This window comes from Trichinella spiralis (genome assembly GCF_000181795.1).
Source record: "Trichinella spiralis strain ISS 195 chromosome Unknown Scfld8, whole genome shotgun sequence".
Classification (NCBI taxonomy): Eukaryota; Metazoa; Nematoda; class Enoplea; order Trichinellida; family Trichinellidae; genus Trichinella; species Trichinella spiralis.
This window is the reverse complement of record NW_003526947.1, coordinates 1,166,652-1,184,896: the sequence shown is the minus strand read 5'-3', so window position 1 is coordinate 1,184,896 and position 18,245 is coordinate 1,166,652. Positions and strand designations below refer to the sequence as shown.

At 32.6% G+C, this 18,245-nt stretch overlaps 8 protein-coding genes across 8 annotated transcripts; 3 read left to right on the top strand and 5 right to left on the bottom strand.

The window, feature by feature from the left end:
* Window positions 1–1,086: 1,086 nt before the first annotated feature.
* Window positions 1,087–1,891, bottom strand: Tsp_10504 (hypothetical protein). The gene is given in 4 exon segments (XM_003372901.1): window positions 1,087–1,161; window positions 1,541–1,708; window positions 1,725–1,819; window positions 1,879–1,891. The coding sequence occupies 4 exon segments, from the start codon at window positions 1,889–1,891 to the stop codon at window positions 1,087–1,089; spliced, it is 351 nt and encodes a 116-aa protein (XP_003372949.1).
* Window positions 1,892–2,271: 380 nt separating this feature from the next.
* On the top strand, window positions 2,272–2,656 carry Tsp_10503 (conserved hypothetical protein). The gene is made up of 2 exons (XM_003372900.1): window positions 2,272–2,309; window positions 2,368–2,656. The coding sequence occupies exons 1-2, from the start codon at window positions 2,272–2,274 to the stop codon at window positions 2,654–2,656; spliced, it is 327 nt and encodes a 108-aa protein (XP_003372948.1).
* A 2,330-nt stretch (window positions 2,657–4,986) lies between these two features.
* On the bottom strand, window positions 4,987–7,344 carry Tsp_10502 (Yip1 domain protein). The gene is made up of 8 exons (XM_003372899.1): window positions 7,232–7,344; window positions 6,541–6,620; window positions 6,397–6,479; window positions 6,177–6,339; window positions 5,926–6,039; window positions 5,721–5,875; window positions 5,548–5,667; window positions 4,987–5,067 (listed from the first exon to the last, which is right to left on the bottom strand). The coding sequence occupies exons 1-8, from the start codon at window positions 7,342–7,344 to the stop codon at window positions 4,987–4,989; spliced, it is 909 nt and encodes a 302-aa protein (XP_003372947.1).
* A 59-nt stretch (window positions 7,345–7,403) lies between these two features.
* On the top strand, window positions 7,404–7,891 carry Tsp_10501 (putative ATP synthase F1, epsilon subunit). Its single transcript, XM_003372898.1, is given in 4 exon segments — window positions 7,404–7,427; window positions 7,439–7,562; window positions 7,612–7,655; window positions 7,760–7,891. The coding sequence occupies 4 exon segments, from the start codon at window positions 7,404–7,406 to the stop codon at window positions 7,889–7,891; spliced, it is 324 nt and encodes a 107-aa protein (XP_003372946.1).
* A 315-nt stretch (window positions 7,892–8,206) lies between these two features.
* Tsp_10500 (putative DEAD/DEAH box helicase) lies at window positions 8,207–9,964 on the bottom strand. The gene is given in 8 exon segments (XM_003372897.1): window positions 8,207–8,392; window positions 8,506–8,669; window positions 8,685–8,778; window positions 9,122–9,261; window positions 9,316–9,427; window positions 9,518–9,678; window positions 9,731–9,843; window positions 9,903–9,964. 8 exon segments carry the CDS (start codon window positions 9,962–9,964, stop codon window positions 8,207–8,209), a joined length of 1,032 nt encoding a protein of 343 aa, XP_003372945.1.
* A 1,337-nt stretch (window positions 9,965–11,301) lies between these two features.
* On the top strand, window positions 11,302–12,920 carry Tsp_10499 (hypothetical protein). The gene is made up of 7 exons (XM_003372896.1): window positions 11,302–11,428; window positions 11,544–11,929; window positions 12,002–12,074; window positions 12,132–12,304; window positions 12,371–12,480; window positions 12,556–12,664; window positions 12,723–12,920. The coding sequence occupies exons 1-7, from the start codon at window positions 11,302–11,304 to the stop codon at window positions 12,918–12,920; spliced, it is 1,176 nt and encodes a 391-aa protein (XP_003372944.1).
* Window positions 12,921–13,207: 287 nt separating this feature from the next.
* Window positions 13,208–15,412, bottom strand: Tsp_10498 (arrestin protein). The gene is made up of 7 exons (XM_003372895.1): window positions 15,295–15,412; window positions 14,484–14,612; window positions 14,173–14,399; window positions 13,909–14,103; window positions 13,753–13,845; window positions 13,402–13,561; window positions 13,208–13,347 (listed from the first exon to the last, which is right to left on the bottom strand). The coding sequence occupies exons 1-7, from the start codon at window positions 15,410–15,412 to the stop codon at window positions 13,208–13,210; spliced, it is 1,062 nt and encodes a 353-aa protein (XP_003372943.1).
* A 1,308-nt stretch (window positions 15,413–16,720) lies between these two features.
* Window positions 16,721–17,840, bottom strand: Tsp_10497 (hypothetical protein). The gene is made up of 6 exons (XM_003372894.1): window positions 17,702–17,840; window positions 17,543–17,673; window positions 17,261–17,405; window positions 17,128–17,195; window positions 16,897–17,062; window positions 16,721–16,851 (listed from the first exon to the last, which is right to left on the bottom strand). Exons 1-6 carry the CDS (start codon window positions 17,838–17,840, stop codon window positions 16,721–16,723), a joined length of 780 nt encoding a protein of 259 aa, XP_003372942.1.
* Between the last annotated feature and the right edge of the window lie 405 nt (window positions 17,841–18,245).

Below are 18,245 nucleotides of genomic sequence, written 5' to 3'. Positions count from 1 at the left end.
TATTTTAACCATTTGAAATTAATTATTTTGACAAAATACAACATCTAAAGCTTATTTGCATAAGCGTGATTTCAGTATGATGTACTGGGCAAAAATGCAATCAAACAGCGACATGCTTGGTATCAATGAGATGCCCAATGAATAATTGAGATAATGAACGGCGCAGAATTCAACGATATGATTGTTTTTCGAAATTATCAAGCGTGCAGTCAGCATACGATAAGACTCTGAGGTGTTAATAAATATTGGCAGCAACAGTTTGAAAAATTCCTTTCTACTGGTCGATTAAATGAGATAAGTCAGTGGAAAACTAACAACTGAAAGATTGTATGCACATCTCAACCCGTATTGAAACAACTTTTTTTCAATTTATTCATTTAGAAGTAATAATTTCAAGAATTCCATTCAAGTGATCGTCAAAAAAGATAAATTAGTAGAATTGTAATACATTCGATACAATAACAAAAAAATTCTTGCCATGAATCTTTTCTTTGTACTTACGCAATATTATATTAGTTTCGAAACATTTGACGATTAGTTACAATTATGGAATTAGAAAATCTTATTAGTTTCTAATGTAATACATTACATCTCATTTTTGCTATTCCATTGTTTGAAGCATTCTAATCAATGTTTTTCAAACATATATGAAAAGTTACAACAGTCGCTTAAACTGAAAAAAGAATGCCATTTTCTAAACAGTGCAATTTAACTTATTAATTAGCAATGAAAAGTCATAGTAATGCACTAACGTTGTATTTTAAATTTTCTAATTAATTTTCAATAAATTTCTAGACTATTTAAAAACCATATTATCTAATAAAGCTTCCGTCTTCCGTATTGCTTTCCAACACGGCATACATTAGCACGCGTTAATTAGATTCAAATCCCATTTATGAAATATATAAGCCGTTATCTACAATTATTCTATTGCACATAACCAAAGCTAATTATTTTCTTACAACCATATGATGTTTATGTCTTCTTAATTTAAGAGAACCTGAATTATAGTTTTGCATTACAAAATTTATCTCAAAAACAGGAAATTATATGTATAGTAAATAATATCTATTAGTAGCATTACTCTCAGAATAACTGTTGATTACATTGTTCGTGATGTATAAACGTTCTTACGCTAATAGTATGTTTAAATGTGATAAGCTACACAATTTACTAAAATAACATATTTTACTTAGGGTGAGACATTTTATAATTACAATAAACTACACCGATTAATAAACATCACAATAAGTTATAGCTCACATTTATGAAAACTATAGAAAAAAATATTATCAGAAATTCAAATTAAAATTCAAGATATAACAACAACATCTTCTCTTTGTTCATATACATCTGGTCTACAGCATGTTTTATAAATGGAAAAAATTAATTAAAAAAGCATACAACAATAAGGATATACCAAACCTGCTAATACAGGATTTTCCGCTTCGAAATGTCGAGAAAGTCATTGCAAACACGCCGTAAGAAGTTCAGTATCAATCAGAGAAACTTAAGCTAAATAAGTGTACAAAGAACAAACAAATAAAAATTTGCATGAAGACTCTTCCACAGAATCAATAAGGTAGTGTAGAGGTGATGAATTATATTCGACTGGCAAATCGCCACATTTAGAAGCCATTAATTCCACAATTACTGGGCAGTTGCCGATGAAACTCTGCATAACATTTTCATCGATCAGTGTGAAAGTCTAGCAATCAAAAAACGTCTAAATTTTGAAAAATAGCAATCCGCCGTTTTTCGCAAAACAGCCAAGTCCATAGCCCATGAAATTTTGCAGTTTTCGAGAAAACGTGCTTCTCTAAAAAATACAACAATTGATTTATTTCGATCAGATATTATTAGTAAACTACTACGAACTTTTCCGCACCATCCCTGATGAAAACATATAAAACAGACATGCCCATTAAATATGCATATAGAATCATTTCATTAATTTGTACAATGGAATTCAATGTCCTCAGCCAAAAATAACGTTTTGTTTTAATAACAGTTGTTCCTGCTTTTCATTTATGCTTTGCTGTATCTTTCAAAATTAAAATCTTTGTTCACGCAATTCTTTGATTGATTACGCTCCAGAGATGAGAATTATCCAGAGTAGTCAGATTGAAATGCAACGTGACACTATTTTCAGGTACAATTTATCTGGCGTGAAATTGGTTGTGTCATTCGATGGATAAAAAATAATACAACAAATCAACATAAAATAAAATAAAACACATAAATAACCAAATAAATGAAAAATGAAATAGAATGAAACGTCTTTGTGTTCCATATGTTCCACGTGCTTTGTGTGTTATTTTTTGTTTTTTCAAAGTCTCTTCTTTGTTTTTTTTGTTCTGTTATTAGAAGATTTTGGATTGTGTTAGTGCATGATAGACCCGTTCGTTCCACCTCCTTGTGTACCACAGCAGGCCTACTTGGCAATACTGGTGAGCTTCTCAGCCTCGAAGCCCGTGCCTGGCATCCTGATTTTCACCACAGGATGCGCCCTGATGTAGATCGTTCACATCGATCCACTCAAGACATGGCATACATCTGCCGACGTGGTTGCCTCAGTGACGAGAAATTGCCGCCTGCTAATGACGCTCATGAAAATGCTGCCACACATTGCATTCAATATTACTGTGCCTTCTGAATAATCACTTTCTTTTTTTTCGAGTAATTACAACTCATATCTTGAACTACTTACCATTTTGAATTTCAATTACTTATGCTCATTTCTGGACATAAGAGTGCTTACTATGAATATTTTCATTGCAGTAACGTAATTTTGCATAATTAGTTCGCAACTCAATTGCACTAAAACTCATTTTTGTATTTACATTGTGTTTTGAGCATTCTAATTAATGATCTTGAATCTTTAATGAAGAATAATAAAGTCGTTTTAATTTAATGCCAATTTCCAAGCGGCGCGATTTGCCTTATTAATTTTAGAGCTAAAAGATTTAGTGGTGTACTAACGTTGCATTTTGAACTTTTCCATTAATTTTCAATGAATTCTGAAACTATCTATAACGACATTAATTAGCAAAATCATCGTTTACTGCTGTGCTTTCCTGCATGTTATTGATTACTATGAATTTATGCAAATTGAAACTTATTTATGAAATATAAAATATTATCCATATTTATTATATTACAACTCATCCAAAGTAATAATTTTCTTGCATCATTTCATGTTTATGTCTGCTTAATTGAAAAAACGCATATTAAAATTTTTACCATTACAGTATCTAACTTAAATAGCACTTATTAAAAAATATTTATTGAAATTTCGTAAAATTACATTAATTATTATTATTATTACACTCTGAATAAAGGTTCCTTACAATCTGTTTAAAGTACAAAAGCTATATTATGAACTTTATGAAATTATTATTTGTTATATACTACAAATTCAAGTTTAACAAGAAAAAATTATGTTTGGCATAAATATTTAACAGTAATATTTGTTATGAATTAAATGTTCATAATGAATGCTCAGATTTTTTTCAATCGAATTTCTAATTTGAAGAAAGTTGCAACGGAAAATGAAGTCGTTACATGATCACAGCAATTAGCATTGCATAATCAATATTGAACATTACCTGACGATAACTTCAATCACCTGAAAACAAAAATTGATATAATGATGTCCGTATGATATGACATGTAAATTTTTACGCATTCATTTCTGAAAATAAAGAAGAATTTGCTTCTGTACTGAGAATCAATAGCAAAAAATTGTGTTGTCTTTGTTACGCAAAGCTCTTCGTGGCTTCCATTGCAGTACTGTATTTATTTTCTGAAACAAAACTGGGGCTTCTAGCTATTTCATTTTTTAAGCTCCAAGAGATCACCTTTTTCAGAACACCATCTCAGTTTTCATACAGAAATATGGACACGTGTTGAATATAAAATCGATATTTCATATTTCTTTCGATTTCAACAGATTAAATTAATTTTATATATTTGCATTAAAATTTTATTATATGAAATAAATTGTGAGTCTTTACTTGTTGAAAAATTCAACATTCGTAAAATTATTCAATATACATGCAGTCAGTAAGAACGGAAAATAATGGTTGATAGTAATAGGCAAAGAAAAATCAACATACGATTAGTGTAAAATAAACAAGGCAATTAATTTAGTTTGTAAAAATTTCAGTCGTAAAAATATAATTTTTACTATTATCGAATGGAGTAAAACCAACGAGCTATATAATTATGAAAAGCAACCTGATTTGTATGAAAAATATCAAAATAAATGCCAAAATTCATACAGCAAATTTTGATTGCGCAAAATTCTGCGTCTGCATAGTATTAAAGTAATAAGCTGCCAAGTAATAAATTCAAGACAATAATAAACGATTAAAGTAATAGTAAGTTTGTCAACAAATGTATAAGAATAATGAAAATTATAACGAAACTAGTGATAAAATTGTAGCTTCACTTTTACCTTATGTTAATAAGAGTTTGTCAAAATCATTAATGATCACAATAAGGTGTAAAGAAATTTTTACAGCTCTTGTGGTTTGCAGCATACAGCCACCCATGAGATCGGTTTTCAGTTTGTTCATTAAATAAGTGCCACTATATTGAAAATTCTTTTCTAAAATAAAAAAATGAGCCAAAACCAAAAGAATCGCGTTCTATGAATTATTATGCTTTATTCATATGCATTACACTCTTGTTTTAGATTTATTCCTTATTGCAAGAACGTGCGTTTTAAAAGCATGAAGGTGTTTTGAGTTTTTTCTCCATGTTCCACGCTATGCAAAGTTCGCATATAACGGTTTTAATCAAATAATGACTATTAGAAATCTCTCCAAATGCGATGAATTTTGCTAGGAATAAATAGAAACAGTTAACAGCTAACAGTACCATGTTTACTTTTTCTATGAAGGAATAATAATTTCACAGTAATCATCAAAAACTTCGCTCGCAATGCAACGTGGTCTGCACGAGTATTCCCAAAAGCAAATGTTATGCAACCCTGGAAACATTCTGAATGCTGCTTTGTTGCAGATGTAACAAATGTGAATCGCTGATATTTTCACAGCATGCCTATATAAAATGTATCAAAATTATCCGATTTAAAATTACTTACAGTTTTGACATAATTTAAATAAGTAAACATAAAATGTTATTTTCGTTTCCATAGTTGTGCATTAAAAACTGCAATAAATAACTGAAATTTTTTCTACCAGCCTTTTGTATACATGCTGCTAACCTATCATTACACTACACTATTCAGTTAAGCATACTGTTAATAATTATTGAATAACAAAATGTCACAAAAAATCATGATTATTAAAGTGATAAAATTTATTTCAAAATGAAACTTTCATTTTAAAATGATCAACAATTTTATTAAATGATAAAAATTATGAAACATAATTTCATCAAGCAAAAGTTCACTTACTTTTAATATGACAGTAATAAGCGTGTGCATAATTATAACTGACCCAGTAATTCCAAGAGAAATCTGAAATTTTTGACTGTAACAGCGTTATGCAAATTCAACTGAGTAAAATGCAAACTAACCATGTATTTGTACTTTCGAACCACTGGCCAAAGTGAAATTACCAAAACAGATCCAGATAAAAACAGCCCAAAAAATGCTAAAATCCATCGCAACCAATCAATGTGAATTGCCCACAAAAGCTGAACATATTTTACGTGTAGTTTTTATCATCAATCTATTTTTAATATATCACCGTTATGGGAATGTATATTGTCAAAGAGTAACCGTAGGCGCAAATTACTTCTACCAAGGTATACATATCAGTTACTTTTCGCCACCAAGAGAAGACCAGTAACAATAAAGGAAACATAAAAACATAAAAGAAAATAACACCAGCTAAAAGGGTAACTAAAAATGTTTTATTACTAACAGTGCACAAAACACAGTAAAACACTTACTCATGCGAAAGTTAACAACGCCATGTGTTCGATTCACGTCAAAAGCAAATAAGTTTCCAAGTTGGTTTGATATAGCAGTAGTAAACAACAGTGTCAGTGAAATCCAAAATGGTCCTAAAAAAAATAAACTTGCATTATTTATTTATATCACATTATTACAACACATCAACAAAAATAAATTAACGGTGCTAATCATTGTTTGCAAGAAACAGAAAAATAATTCTGACATGAAAAAATGTCAAAAAAGTTACCATATAAATCTGGATTGGGTCTTATATTTTGCGTCACATAATTGGAATTCAAACGTGGCACCATGCTGTACAGCAAGCGATGAATCACCTTATCTGTGTCTACATCAAACAGCTGCTGATAATAATCAATTGACCAAAACGACTGCTTGTTTGTATTATCGTTCTGAAATTAATTTAAAAAAACCCAAGCTTTAAACAGAAAATACGCTTATAAATTTACTGATGAATTTGTGCCATCCATGGAAATTGCCATTTCCAAATCATTCATTGATCCACTGGCATCGTCAACATCAACTGGAAATTCTGAAAACTCATTAATAATAAAGTTCTAAAAATTTACATTAACGAAATTATTGAACTTTACCTTGAAAAGATAGATCATTTGCCATTTTGAATAAATTCAGAAAACCAATGTGAATAACAGGAAATACTGTAAACAGAGTACTGTAATTAAAGAAGTATGCATTATTTTGTACTCGTTGATTTTTAACTGATTAAAAAATGCCAAGTAAATATCTGTTGTAATGGATATTTTGATTGAAAATTTCAATAAAAAACAGAAATTTCAAACACTTCTATCAAATAGTCTAAGCAGTGTACATAACTTTTTGCTATAAGTTTATAAAATATTTCTGCATTTTATTCAGCTGTTGAAAGTTTAAATTTTGTAAATACTTAAAAATAAACAATATAGAATAAAATTCTTTTAAGACAATTTTAATTACGGTCAGTTTTGTTGTTGTAATAAAATGCAAACTTGATTGTTTTACAGTACTTATGCCATCAAGAGCTAGGCTATATTGGGTCACCTTTAGTTGAACTTCTGAAGAGAATAATTTGTAGATTGCGAAGAAATCGCTGAATTCGACCTTTGGTAGTTACGAATTGATTTGATTCATCGACTGAATTTTTTGAAATTACTATTCGCATATTTCAATAAATATTATAATGGATAACTTTCTCATGTTAATGTTCCAGAAATATTAATTTCAATTTCATAGATTCGTCAGTCTTATTTTATGTTTAGTGTTGTGCTTCCGTGACAAAAGTTCTACGCTGGCGATGTTTTTGCGGCACATTTTTCGTCTGACAGCATGCAGCAGAACGTTTTCCGTGAGGCAGTTTGCCCAAGAAGCGGCGGACATCTCTTTAACGTTCGCTTGTCCATCTCAAGTATTTTTTACAACATCATGCTCTGTTACCAAAGGATAAGTTTTTTCACTGTATATGTTTAGGTTTTCTACAATCAAAGTAATGTGCAGCAAGTTTCTGTTCCCACAATTGACGGCGAAGTGGGTATTTACCCAAATCATGTGCCGTTAATTGGTGTTCTTAAACCAGGAGTTATGCGTGTTTACGAACAGGATATGATTAGAAAATTTTTCGGTACGAATATTTCGGAAAGTCTGTTATGACGCGCGAATTAAATTTTTAGTAAGCAGTGGTACTGTTTCAATCAATGAAGATTCATCTGTCCAGGTAATAGCGGAAGAAGCGTGCGACGTCAGCGATTTGGATTTGCAAGTAACAAAGGCAACATAGAAATGCAATGAATGTTGCCATTTGAGTGAAGTTTCTTTCAGGCATGTGAGTCTGGATTGGAAAAAATGAAAAGTCAGTCCCATGGTGGTGCCACAGACGAGAAAGCTGCCGCGGAAAATGCAATAGCCGTAGAAGTTTACGAAGCACTGGTGCAAGCTTGTCACGAAGCCTGAAACTTGAAAAAAGCGCATTGGGTAGTTATTAAATTTGGTCTATCCACACCAAGTTGTGGATAAAAATAAATGATAAACCAATAGATAAATGGAACTTTACTTTTTCAACTAATGAAATCGTTAGTTAAATGGCGGCGTGTCGGGGAAAATAATTACGCGCGAATTTTCTTTTTCGATTGAATCTGTATGAAAGTATTTTCTTGTTTGCGAATTTGTTTTTTCCGACCAACTGATCGTAAGCCTTCATTTTTCTCACTTTTCTCTACAATATGGTAAATGTGAATAAAGTATGGAAAAAGTTGACAACAAATATCATCACAAACCAAGATCAATGTAAAGCGGCGTTCGAAATCCAAACGATTTCGATACCAAGCCAATGTCCAGTGAACGAACATTGAAGACATCTTTCATATGATGAGATTCATAAGCGCGAACGTAACCAGTGAAAGCTTCTTTTGCGGATATGCACAAAAAGAACTCGTTGTTGATCAAATTTTCCAACTAGAACGAATCAATCGATTATATTTCAAATTTACACCAATTTTCCAACTTTGATTTTCTACTCTGTCTTGAATGTCGGCCACTTTGTTCCATGAAAATTTAAACTGCCTCACAAAAACAGACGCTTGCTTCAGATGTTTCAGAAAGCGTTTTTCGCAAGGTTGTAAAATTAGTATCGCGTTCCCTTTGGTTCCTTCACCTCTGGCTGTACGACCGACACGATGAATGTATTCGTTTGGATCGTCCGGCGGATCGTATTGCACTATCCAATCGACCCCTGAAAAATCCAAACCTCTGGCAGCGACATCCGTGCAGAGCAGAAGGCCACTCTGTTGTTCGCGAAATTGGTGATACGTTTCTGTTCGTTTCTGTTGTTGTTGTTTACCCTGAATGGTATTAGTGGATTTTCAGTAAACAATTAAGGAAACAACTCCATTGATAACAATTACTTACATGAATGGATAATAATGAAAAATTCAACACGCGCAATAGTTCAGTGTGAAATTTCACCGAAGCGCAAGAAGAAAAAAAGACCATAATTTTCTTCTGCTTCTTACTGCGCAGAAATGTGTACAAGAAGTGAAAACGCTTCTCCACTGGACAAATTACATAACCCTGCGTAAATAAATTTTCTTTCACGTTTACATTTTCTTTCAAATTCAACCCACGAAACAACAATTATATTTCTGACCAAAAAAAAATTACTAAAAATAAACTTCTAATATTTACCTGTTGCAATCCTTCTACAGTAGGTTCTTCAACTTTATCACGTTTCCCGATGCATATTGGACGATTCGGCAATGCAACCTTTACAAAAGTGGATGTCAATTTCGATCTTGTCGCACCAAATATCATCGTCTGTCGCTTTCCTGTAAAAATGCAAATCATTACAGTAGGATGAAATAAACCTTTGCATCAATTACTGGGCAATAGCTGCAATATTTGCATCATTTCACGATGAAGATTTGTATCAATAATTCGATCGAACTCATCAATAATCAAACATTTCAACTTCTTAAATTGAAAATCTGTTTTCTGAAATTAAAATCATTATTTAAATTTTCAATGTGAAAATTAAACTTTTACTTCTAAATGGTCAAGCAATCGACCAGGCGTGCCTATTACAAACGTCGCGCCTGCAGAAAGCTTCTCCACTTCTCTCTGACGACTGCAACCGCCGATTACAATGGCGCAAGTGAAATCGTAATATTTCAACATTTCTTGCATCACCTGATGAGTTTGTATGCAAATTTCTCTAGATGGACAAACCACAATACATCCTGTTCCTAAACATAAAGTCATTTTAACAAAAAGCGCATGCCAAACAACATTTGTTACCCAAGTCTGGAGAAAACTTTTTATGTACAAGTTGCTCAATAGCTAAGATTAAATAGGCAAGTGTTTTTCCACTGCCAGTTTTAGCCATTGCCACAATATCGCGTGATCTGTTACTGAAAAATGAATGCCTGCTTTTAAAAAAATCTTCACTGCAAAACAAAAAACAAATTACGCATCATTTAAAATTTTCATAATGCATTTCTCCTGAATTTCGGTCATGTTCTCGAAGCCCATGTCATAAATAGCTTTCAAAGTTTTTTCCGAAATAATACCACCAACTGATTCAAAAGAATGATCAACTAAAATTTCAGACGTTATTTTATCATTTCAATAACTTTTCCTCGTCTTTTACGCAAAAAATTACTAATTGAAAATTAACAATTCATTAACTTTATAAAAAACATTATTTATACAAATATTATAAATTATACATCTCAAATAATGATAAAATAAGTTACACAAAATGGCACACTTCCAACTTTTTTTGATCGTTTTAAACGACAGTAATGCAATACCACAAAAATTAGAATTCAGAAAAGCCATTTATACACACTTACTACTGTCCAGTTTTGAAGTTTCACCTTTTTTCAGTATTTTAGTGTTTTCATTAAATTCGCTGGACAATTTTTCACGCGACATCTTCTTATCCAGTTTTGAAGTTTCACCTTTTTGCAATGTTTTAGTGTTTTCATCAAATTCGCTGGACAATTTTTCACGCAACATCTTCTTTTTTAACTTGCGCTTCAGATTTCGTTTCCGCAATGCGTTATTCTCTACTGAATAAACAAAATCAATAATTGAACAATAAACTAAACTTTATATACATTTTGCTTTCGTTGACATTTTCCCTGTATCTGATGAAAATTTTAAATACTCTGTATGCTTAGATCAATGTGATCAATGTGTATACAACCGGCGGGTCGTTACAAATGAAGAATCTGCTTTACTACAGTAATATAAATTATATGCAAGTATAATTGTGAAACACTTCATTTTCATTGAATTTGTTATTTATTTTATGACGATGCACCTGACCTACTCGAATATATTAAATAATTTGATAAAAAGTTTGATCAAATTTAAGTTCATATTAGCAATAATGAAAAAAATGTAAACTATTGCAAATCTTGCAAAATTGCTCGCATTTTATGACTTAACTTAAAAGGGAGTATGTATAAAAAATATTTTCTTTGTGTTTTATATAATCATACATAAATGATTTATCTTTTTATTTCTTTTTTAAATTTTTTGCATTTTTATTTAAAAAAGAAAGCCTTTATGTTTTATTTCTAAATAAATTGACAGCATCACAATATTTTATTGTATCATTAAATGCGATATGTAAATTTCATTAAATTAGCTTTAAAATAGCTAAACATACTCATCATTTACTGTTACAGTACATTACTGTTAACTTTATCGGCAGACGATTGTCATATTATCTTGGGAATGTATGTATAAGATTCTTTGACTTTTTGCAGTTTTAATTTTTTGTTGTTAGAACATGTTGAACTACATCGAATTGTATGATTAATATTTTATGATTTACAGAATTAATTTGATTTGTGAAAATGGCAGAACAGACCAATAATGTCAATCAGTCGGATTTAACGAATCCTCCCAGAAGCGCCGTTTCGTCGTCTACCACTGCGAAAACTTTATCTTGTAAGAATTTTTCAACTGTGTTGTCAACTTTCAGTTTATTTATAACTTATTTTTGCAAGAACAAAAAATAAGTTCACAGACTTATTTCTTGTACTATTTCATCTTTTGAAATATTTTCCCAAATACGATTACTGTGATTGAATTGCAGTTTCAAATATTCCTCCCCCCAGTGAACTTCCTGCATTTGCAACGATCATGGGGCGTGAATATACACCTTCGTTGTCTTCGCAAATCCCTACTACGTCGGCGAAAAGTCAGGCTCCTTTGGATCCGCCATTGCCAGTTCCGACGGTTCCGGATTTGTCGCCTAGTTGCAATTTGTTGGTTTCTGATGAAAATGTTTCAATGTCGCTAGCCGTGGACAGGCCGCCAGATCAGGATGTCAGCATTACTATGGATGTGAATTACAGTGAGTGTGAAAATTTGCCGGCCATTCAAAAGAATATCTACGACTACACACCGTCAGTTTGGCGTTGGTTGAAAGATACCGTTTCGAACAATAATTTTTTGAATACAGTAGCCTCGAAAGCAAAGGTTAGCATTCAGTTGTATGAAATGAAAGTGAAAGTTACCGGATTTTGGCTTTTGTTTTTTTTCTTTTTCAAGGATTCTGTAGGTACCGTAATAATGACCCTAGATCCTCAGATGAAAGACTATCTCAGCAACAGCAGCAGCAGCAGTAATTTGTACCTTTTCCACTGTTAGATTGTATTTAAATCGAAATTATTGTTTTCAGGTACAGAAAAAACGTGGACAATGGCATATTTGATTACTTCAGCAGAAGCGGAATTGTTTGCTGTACGTTCGGCTATGCAAACCGTGTTGAAAAGTATCGATGTTGAGGCGATCAATCGGACCCAACTGCCCGATTTGCCGTTGACGCCGTTGGGCTTTCAGAGTGCCTTGCTGGTTGCTGAACATATTTTTGCAATTATTAACCAATTTTGTATCATGTATTTTTTCTTTTCTTTTCAGTGCGCCCGTCGGAGAGTGGCGCAGATCAGGGATATAAATCTGCAAACAATTGATGACAGTCAGCCGGTGATAACAATTGAAAATTTCGTGGTAGAATTGCATGCAGACACGTGAGATGATTATTACTTTGATTATTTCAACATGCGATTTAAAGAAAAATCCCCAATATTTATCTTTTGTTTCAGATGGTTTCACTGTGATTGCGTTTATTTGAACGTACGCGAACTGAGCCACGAAACGTACGTCTACACTCAACTGACACCGATGCATGCCAATCTGATTTCTCACATGCGAGTACGAATACGCTTGGGTTAGTTTAATTTCAATACAAATGCTTGTTATGATTTTTCAGAAATGTTCCGAAGGCAAAACTTTTTCCCCAGAAACGCCCGGTTTTTCCGTTTCTGTTGAGCAGACAATTTCCCATTTTGGAATTAATCCATGGCAATGGTTTCCGAATACGATTACCTTGCATCGTCAGGATATGATCAAGAACGCGGCCATTGCCGTCGCGTCACTTTACAAGCATGCCATGAGTAATACTGAATGATCGACTGATTCCACTGGGCTACTACTGGTTTTGAACGTGACTGAAAATTCAAAGATATGAAAAGAATAATAGTGGATTTTATTATTATTATTTTTTTTAAAACAATTTATCGCTTCAGTGGAAAATATTTATAATTGAAAAATGAGACAATTTAGAGAAGTAATAAAACATGCAAGTTGAATAACGTGTTAAATTTGTGGAATATATTTTGAAATAAGATAAAATATCTCGTAAAAATGATAAAAAAAAGAAAAAAGAATGACGTCAAATGGAACTCCATCGTTGTTTTATGCACCACTGATGATAGATGGATAGGTCGGATACAGTGGTCGATAGTTGACAATGTTGTCGTCTTCAGCTGTGGAATTCTCATCGTCACCAAAGTCAGCTGTATCCATGCCAACGCATACTTCGTAAGATGGTGGTGCTGTAGTTGAAAAAGATCTACAAACTGGATCACTGTTTCGTTAATTAAACTTACGTCCTAAAATATGCTGAATATCCGGCGCCGATGGCACAACACTGTCCGGAGCTGACGGTTGTTCAACAGAAGTTTCACGATTCGGTTCTCTTGGAACAGTGCCGATAATAATCGGGATGTTGAGAACCGATGAACGCACGCCTTCAAAGTTGATCAAAAACTGCAACAAAAATTTGATTTTTAATTTTTCCATAAAGAAAGTTTAATTAATTGATTTATTTATATAAAAATTATTATTATTATTATTATTATTACAGTTAATAAGTAGCTGATTTTGATCAAATCGCAAGTAGCCAAATTGGTCGGTGGCAAAGCTGGCACTGTCAACTCTTCTCCAATCCAATTTTGTACCTGTCCAATCTCTATTGCTGGCTTTTCAATTCGACCAATTTTGCTGATACCTTGGTACAAGCTTACCACTCCTTTGTTTACGTAACCCAAATTCTATAATAGTCAGAGAATATGCGTGTGTGTGTGTGTGAAAGAATTATGAAAGTTATTGTTTACCTGTTGTAGATAAGCTTCGGTAGAACGAATTCTTCTGGTTGAATAATTGCTCACCTCCGCACTGATAATAATTCTCTCACCAGGAACAAATGCACCTCGGTTCAAATTCACAGTGACCATGAGTCCGCCGCTAGCGCACGAAAACAACGAACGTAAAAAGCCGAACGATTCATTCAAACTAGCACTTTGCATTACCTAATGCATAGAATAATTAATAGCCGAATAACCGAATATGCAGTAATCAAATGGACATTGGAAACTCACAAACGCTTCAGGTACATTATTCAAGTTGAGAATACCAACCATAGTCAATGGCAGTTTGTTTGAGTGAAGCGTCTTCCATCGCCCCTGCAGCGAGGCTCGACACCAAAATCGAACATATCCCATTGAACTTTCGAACGACGATGGCAAAATAGAAAATGTTTCAAAACTGAACGGATACTCACGAAGTCCTTTCGGCAATACAAAATATTTACCACTACTTGTAGCATCTGAAAATCATTCTTATTGAAAATTTTCAACATTTCTTTCCGTATAAAAATCTCCTGTAAGTGATGAAATTATGCACTGCTCACCTCCAAACAAACATTTTGATTCATCGATGTACACTTGGCGTTGCGCAGATCGTCTATATCCGATTCGTAAACCTCCAGGCTTTTTACTGGCATAAACCACAGCTTCACCGAACAGTTGCACCTTTATAGCTTAAAAATATTTTTCAATCATCAACTCAATAAAAAAAATCTACAAACGATAACATCACACTGATCAACAAACAATTTAATATACATAAACAGCAAAAATTAAATGAAAAACACATCTGCATCGCTCGTAAGTCAGAAAGTCTACTGACATAAATTCAGACAATTTTACAACGGGAAACCAATAAAATGACAAAAAAATAAAAAAATGCAAAGCGAGGTCATGGATGATTCATAATCAAAAACAGAGAACAGTCGTAAAATAAAATCAATTTGAAAAACAAAACTGAAATTGAACTTTTAGATTGATTTTTTTACAATTTATTCTAAAACAAACTCAAAGACAATTCAATGCCGACCGTTACGATAACATTCATTCATTTCGCACATTCAACTCATTCACGTTTCATTCATGTTTATCACTAATTAAGACAACTATTGATTAATCAATCAATCAATCAATCAATCATTGAAATATAATCATTTATTGTTAAATAAAATTTTATACATTAAATAATAAAACGAACTACAGAAAGAAGGAGAGTAGAATTTCGTTTGGAAAGCTCTAATAATTCAGCATTATCAGTAAATCAAAATTAAAAATAAACAAAACCAAAAAAATGAAACAAATATTACAACTTTGATAAAATCAAAATGTCCATAAACAACATATACATATACGTACACTGAACTTTCATGCTGTCAGAGAGGTCAAGGCACACTTTTCCAGTTATGCTGTTTCCAGAGTAAAATACAGCTACTGGATTATCAAACTTCACTTCCAACTGCTTTTCTTTGCCCATCACAACACAACCGCTCACAGCAACACAACTGAATAAAAATGACAAAGTTTATCACCATACGGTAGAAATGTGTAATGCAAGTAAAAACAAAATTACTGTATTGAATTGTGCATATCATAAAGTTATAAAAATAGGAAAACGATAAATTATAATTATGATTATAAAATTAACTCTAATACATCAAAAAATATACAATTTATATATTATTATTACTATTATTATGCATGAATACAGTGTAAAATATTTGAACAGTGAGTGAAGTCATGACCAGGAGACACTGCATAATTAGTTTACTCTGTCTGTCTGATTCATCGTACCGCCAACGCTTCTTCATTGCACTGCTCTGCTTCCGTCATTCTGTCATATGACGTTTCTAAGTGCAGTCAGTGGTCAGTTGATTTCCCACTCCGCTGCTCGCTTTGAGCAAGCAGCGTTAGGTTTTTTTAAACCGTCATTTTTTCAAATGACTCATTGTATGATTTCAGATTATATATATAGTGCTATTATGTTAGAAATTTATTTTCATCAGTTTCAAAATGTTTTCCAAATAAAGGTTTGATTGACATTTACCAAAATTAATTAATATTATTTCATTACACAAGCAACGAACTAACTGTACGACTACAAACAATTGTTTACAAACTCTCAGTCAAATTTAGTAACCTAAGTTTGTTAATTAATTTGATAATTAATTAATTGATATTTCAGAAATGTCTGTAAAAGTAAAAGGAAATTACAACACTTCACTTAAGTGAATTTACAATTCTAAATTTCATATGATCACTTTCAGATCAGTAACAAACAGATACGATCATTTGAAGTGTGTTTGTTCTGGCGTAGTATACGTTGTTTTTTGAAAATTTTTCAATGCTTGGTTGTTTGTAGTTTCTTATTTCAATTTCTTACTTTGTCGGCTTTTATGCCGAGTAGTTTCATGGTGTACTTGTTGTAACATCCAGTGTCACAATAATCTTTGTCGGTCACCCAAGCGAGGCATATCTCTGGTCTTTATCGTTTATTCACAAACAGATACAAGCACTATCAGTACACACACACACACCCGAGACATGACAGATGGTTTTTTAAAGTGGTTTTTCAGTTATTTTGTCTCAGTTTTTCAAATAAATAAAATTGAAATTTACAACATTTTTCCACCACCTCTATTTGCCGGAATCGTGCTCTGATAGTTGTCTATAGAAATCACTTAGAAATTTGCATTACTATATGAGGCTAATTTTTATGCATGAAACGAAATGCAGAATAGAAAACGTTCAATTAGTAGAGTTTGGTTATTTTTCATGTTGAGGCCTAAATTTTTGGTTGGAACTGAATGAGCTCTCGCAGTTTTCGTCTAAGAATTTTGCCGGTGGAAGCTTTAGGTATGGATTCGACAAATGCAATATGCTTTTCAGCCAGATGCTTATAGCTGGCCACTTGTTCTGAAAATAAAAGTTTTACATTGTCATTTTTCAAACACTTCATACTTTCTATATTTTTTGCTATTTCCAACGCAGTTATAGCTGAATTTGGCTTTTTTACAACAAATGCAAATGGAACTTCACCACAGTATGTATCAGGAATTCCGACAACAGCTGCATCGGTTATGTCGGGAAAGGATAGCAGCAATTCTTCCAGTTCAGCAGGACAAAGCTAAACAAGAATCTGATTTTCTGCTCAGTTGTGCTTATAAATTACACCACCTGAAAGCCTTTAACTTTAATCATCTCCTTAATACGATCCTGAATGAAAAAATCACCATCTTCATCGTAATAGCCGATGTCGCCTAACCAATAAAAAAGTCTTTGATTAAATAATTTCTACTAAGTAATTAATGATGTACATACATACCAGTATGGATCCAGCCATTTTTGTCGATCAACTGTTGTGTAGCTGCCGAATTCCCAAAATAGCCAATCGTGCATGTAGGACTGCGCAAGCAAATTTCTCCACTTTTTCCCGCAGGCAGTTCCTCACCACTTTCTATGTCTATTACCTTCAATAATTGCAGTAGATAGCAAAAAAAATTATTTATTCATTTTTATGCATATCAATGTTATAGCAACTGAATTGAACAGTTCGCATTGAAGGTAGAAATAATCGTTAAACAATAAGGTATGTGGAAAAGCTTACTTTACATTCGTAGTTTGGTAGTAAACGACCGCAGCTACCTTTTCGAACTTTCACAGAAAAAGGCTCTGTAATATGAGAAACTCCACTGACTTCAGTCATGCCATATCCTAGTGAAATGCCTTTACGGATCTCTACATAAAATATAGCTTTGCCATTTACCTTGCACAATAGATTTTATGTGAGTAAATTTTTTCGTTACTTCATCGAACAGGTCTTTTCCAATTGGTGCAGCGCCAACAATTATCTTCTTTACAGAACTGATATCATGCTTGTCGACATTCGAATGTTTCAAAAGCATTACAAGAACGGGAGGGACCACAAACAAATTTTCAATCTGCAACAACATAAAATAAAATGCCGAGCAAATGCGCATGGAATTTCCGGATTACTTTGAATTTTTCAATGAGCTGCAGAAAGATTTCAAATTTGAAATGTTCCATAGTCACAATTTTGCAACCGCTAACAATGCCAAGTAGAAATAGAACATTGCCATAGATGTGATAGAATGGCAAGTAGCCCAAAATCACTTTGTTTTGCTCAGGAATCAGTTGAAAAGCATCACTTAAAAGAAGAATGCATAGAAGAAAAGCACTTTATCATTTGAACAGGGTTTTTTCTTGTTCATAATATTTAAAAAATTATATTCAATCTAAAATAAAGTTGGAAAAGGAATCCAAATTCAGTCTCTAATTTGAAATAAAAG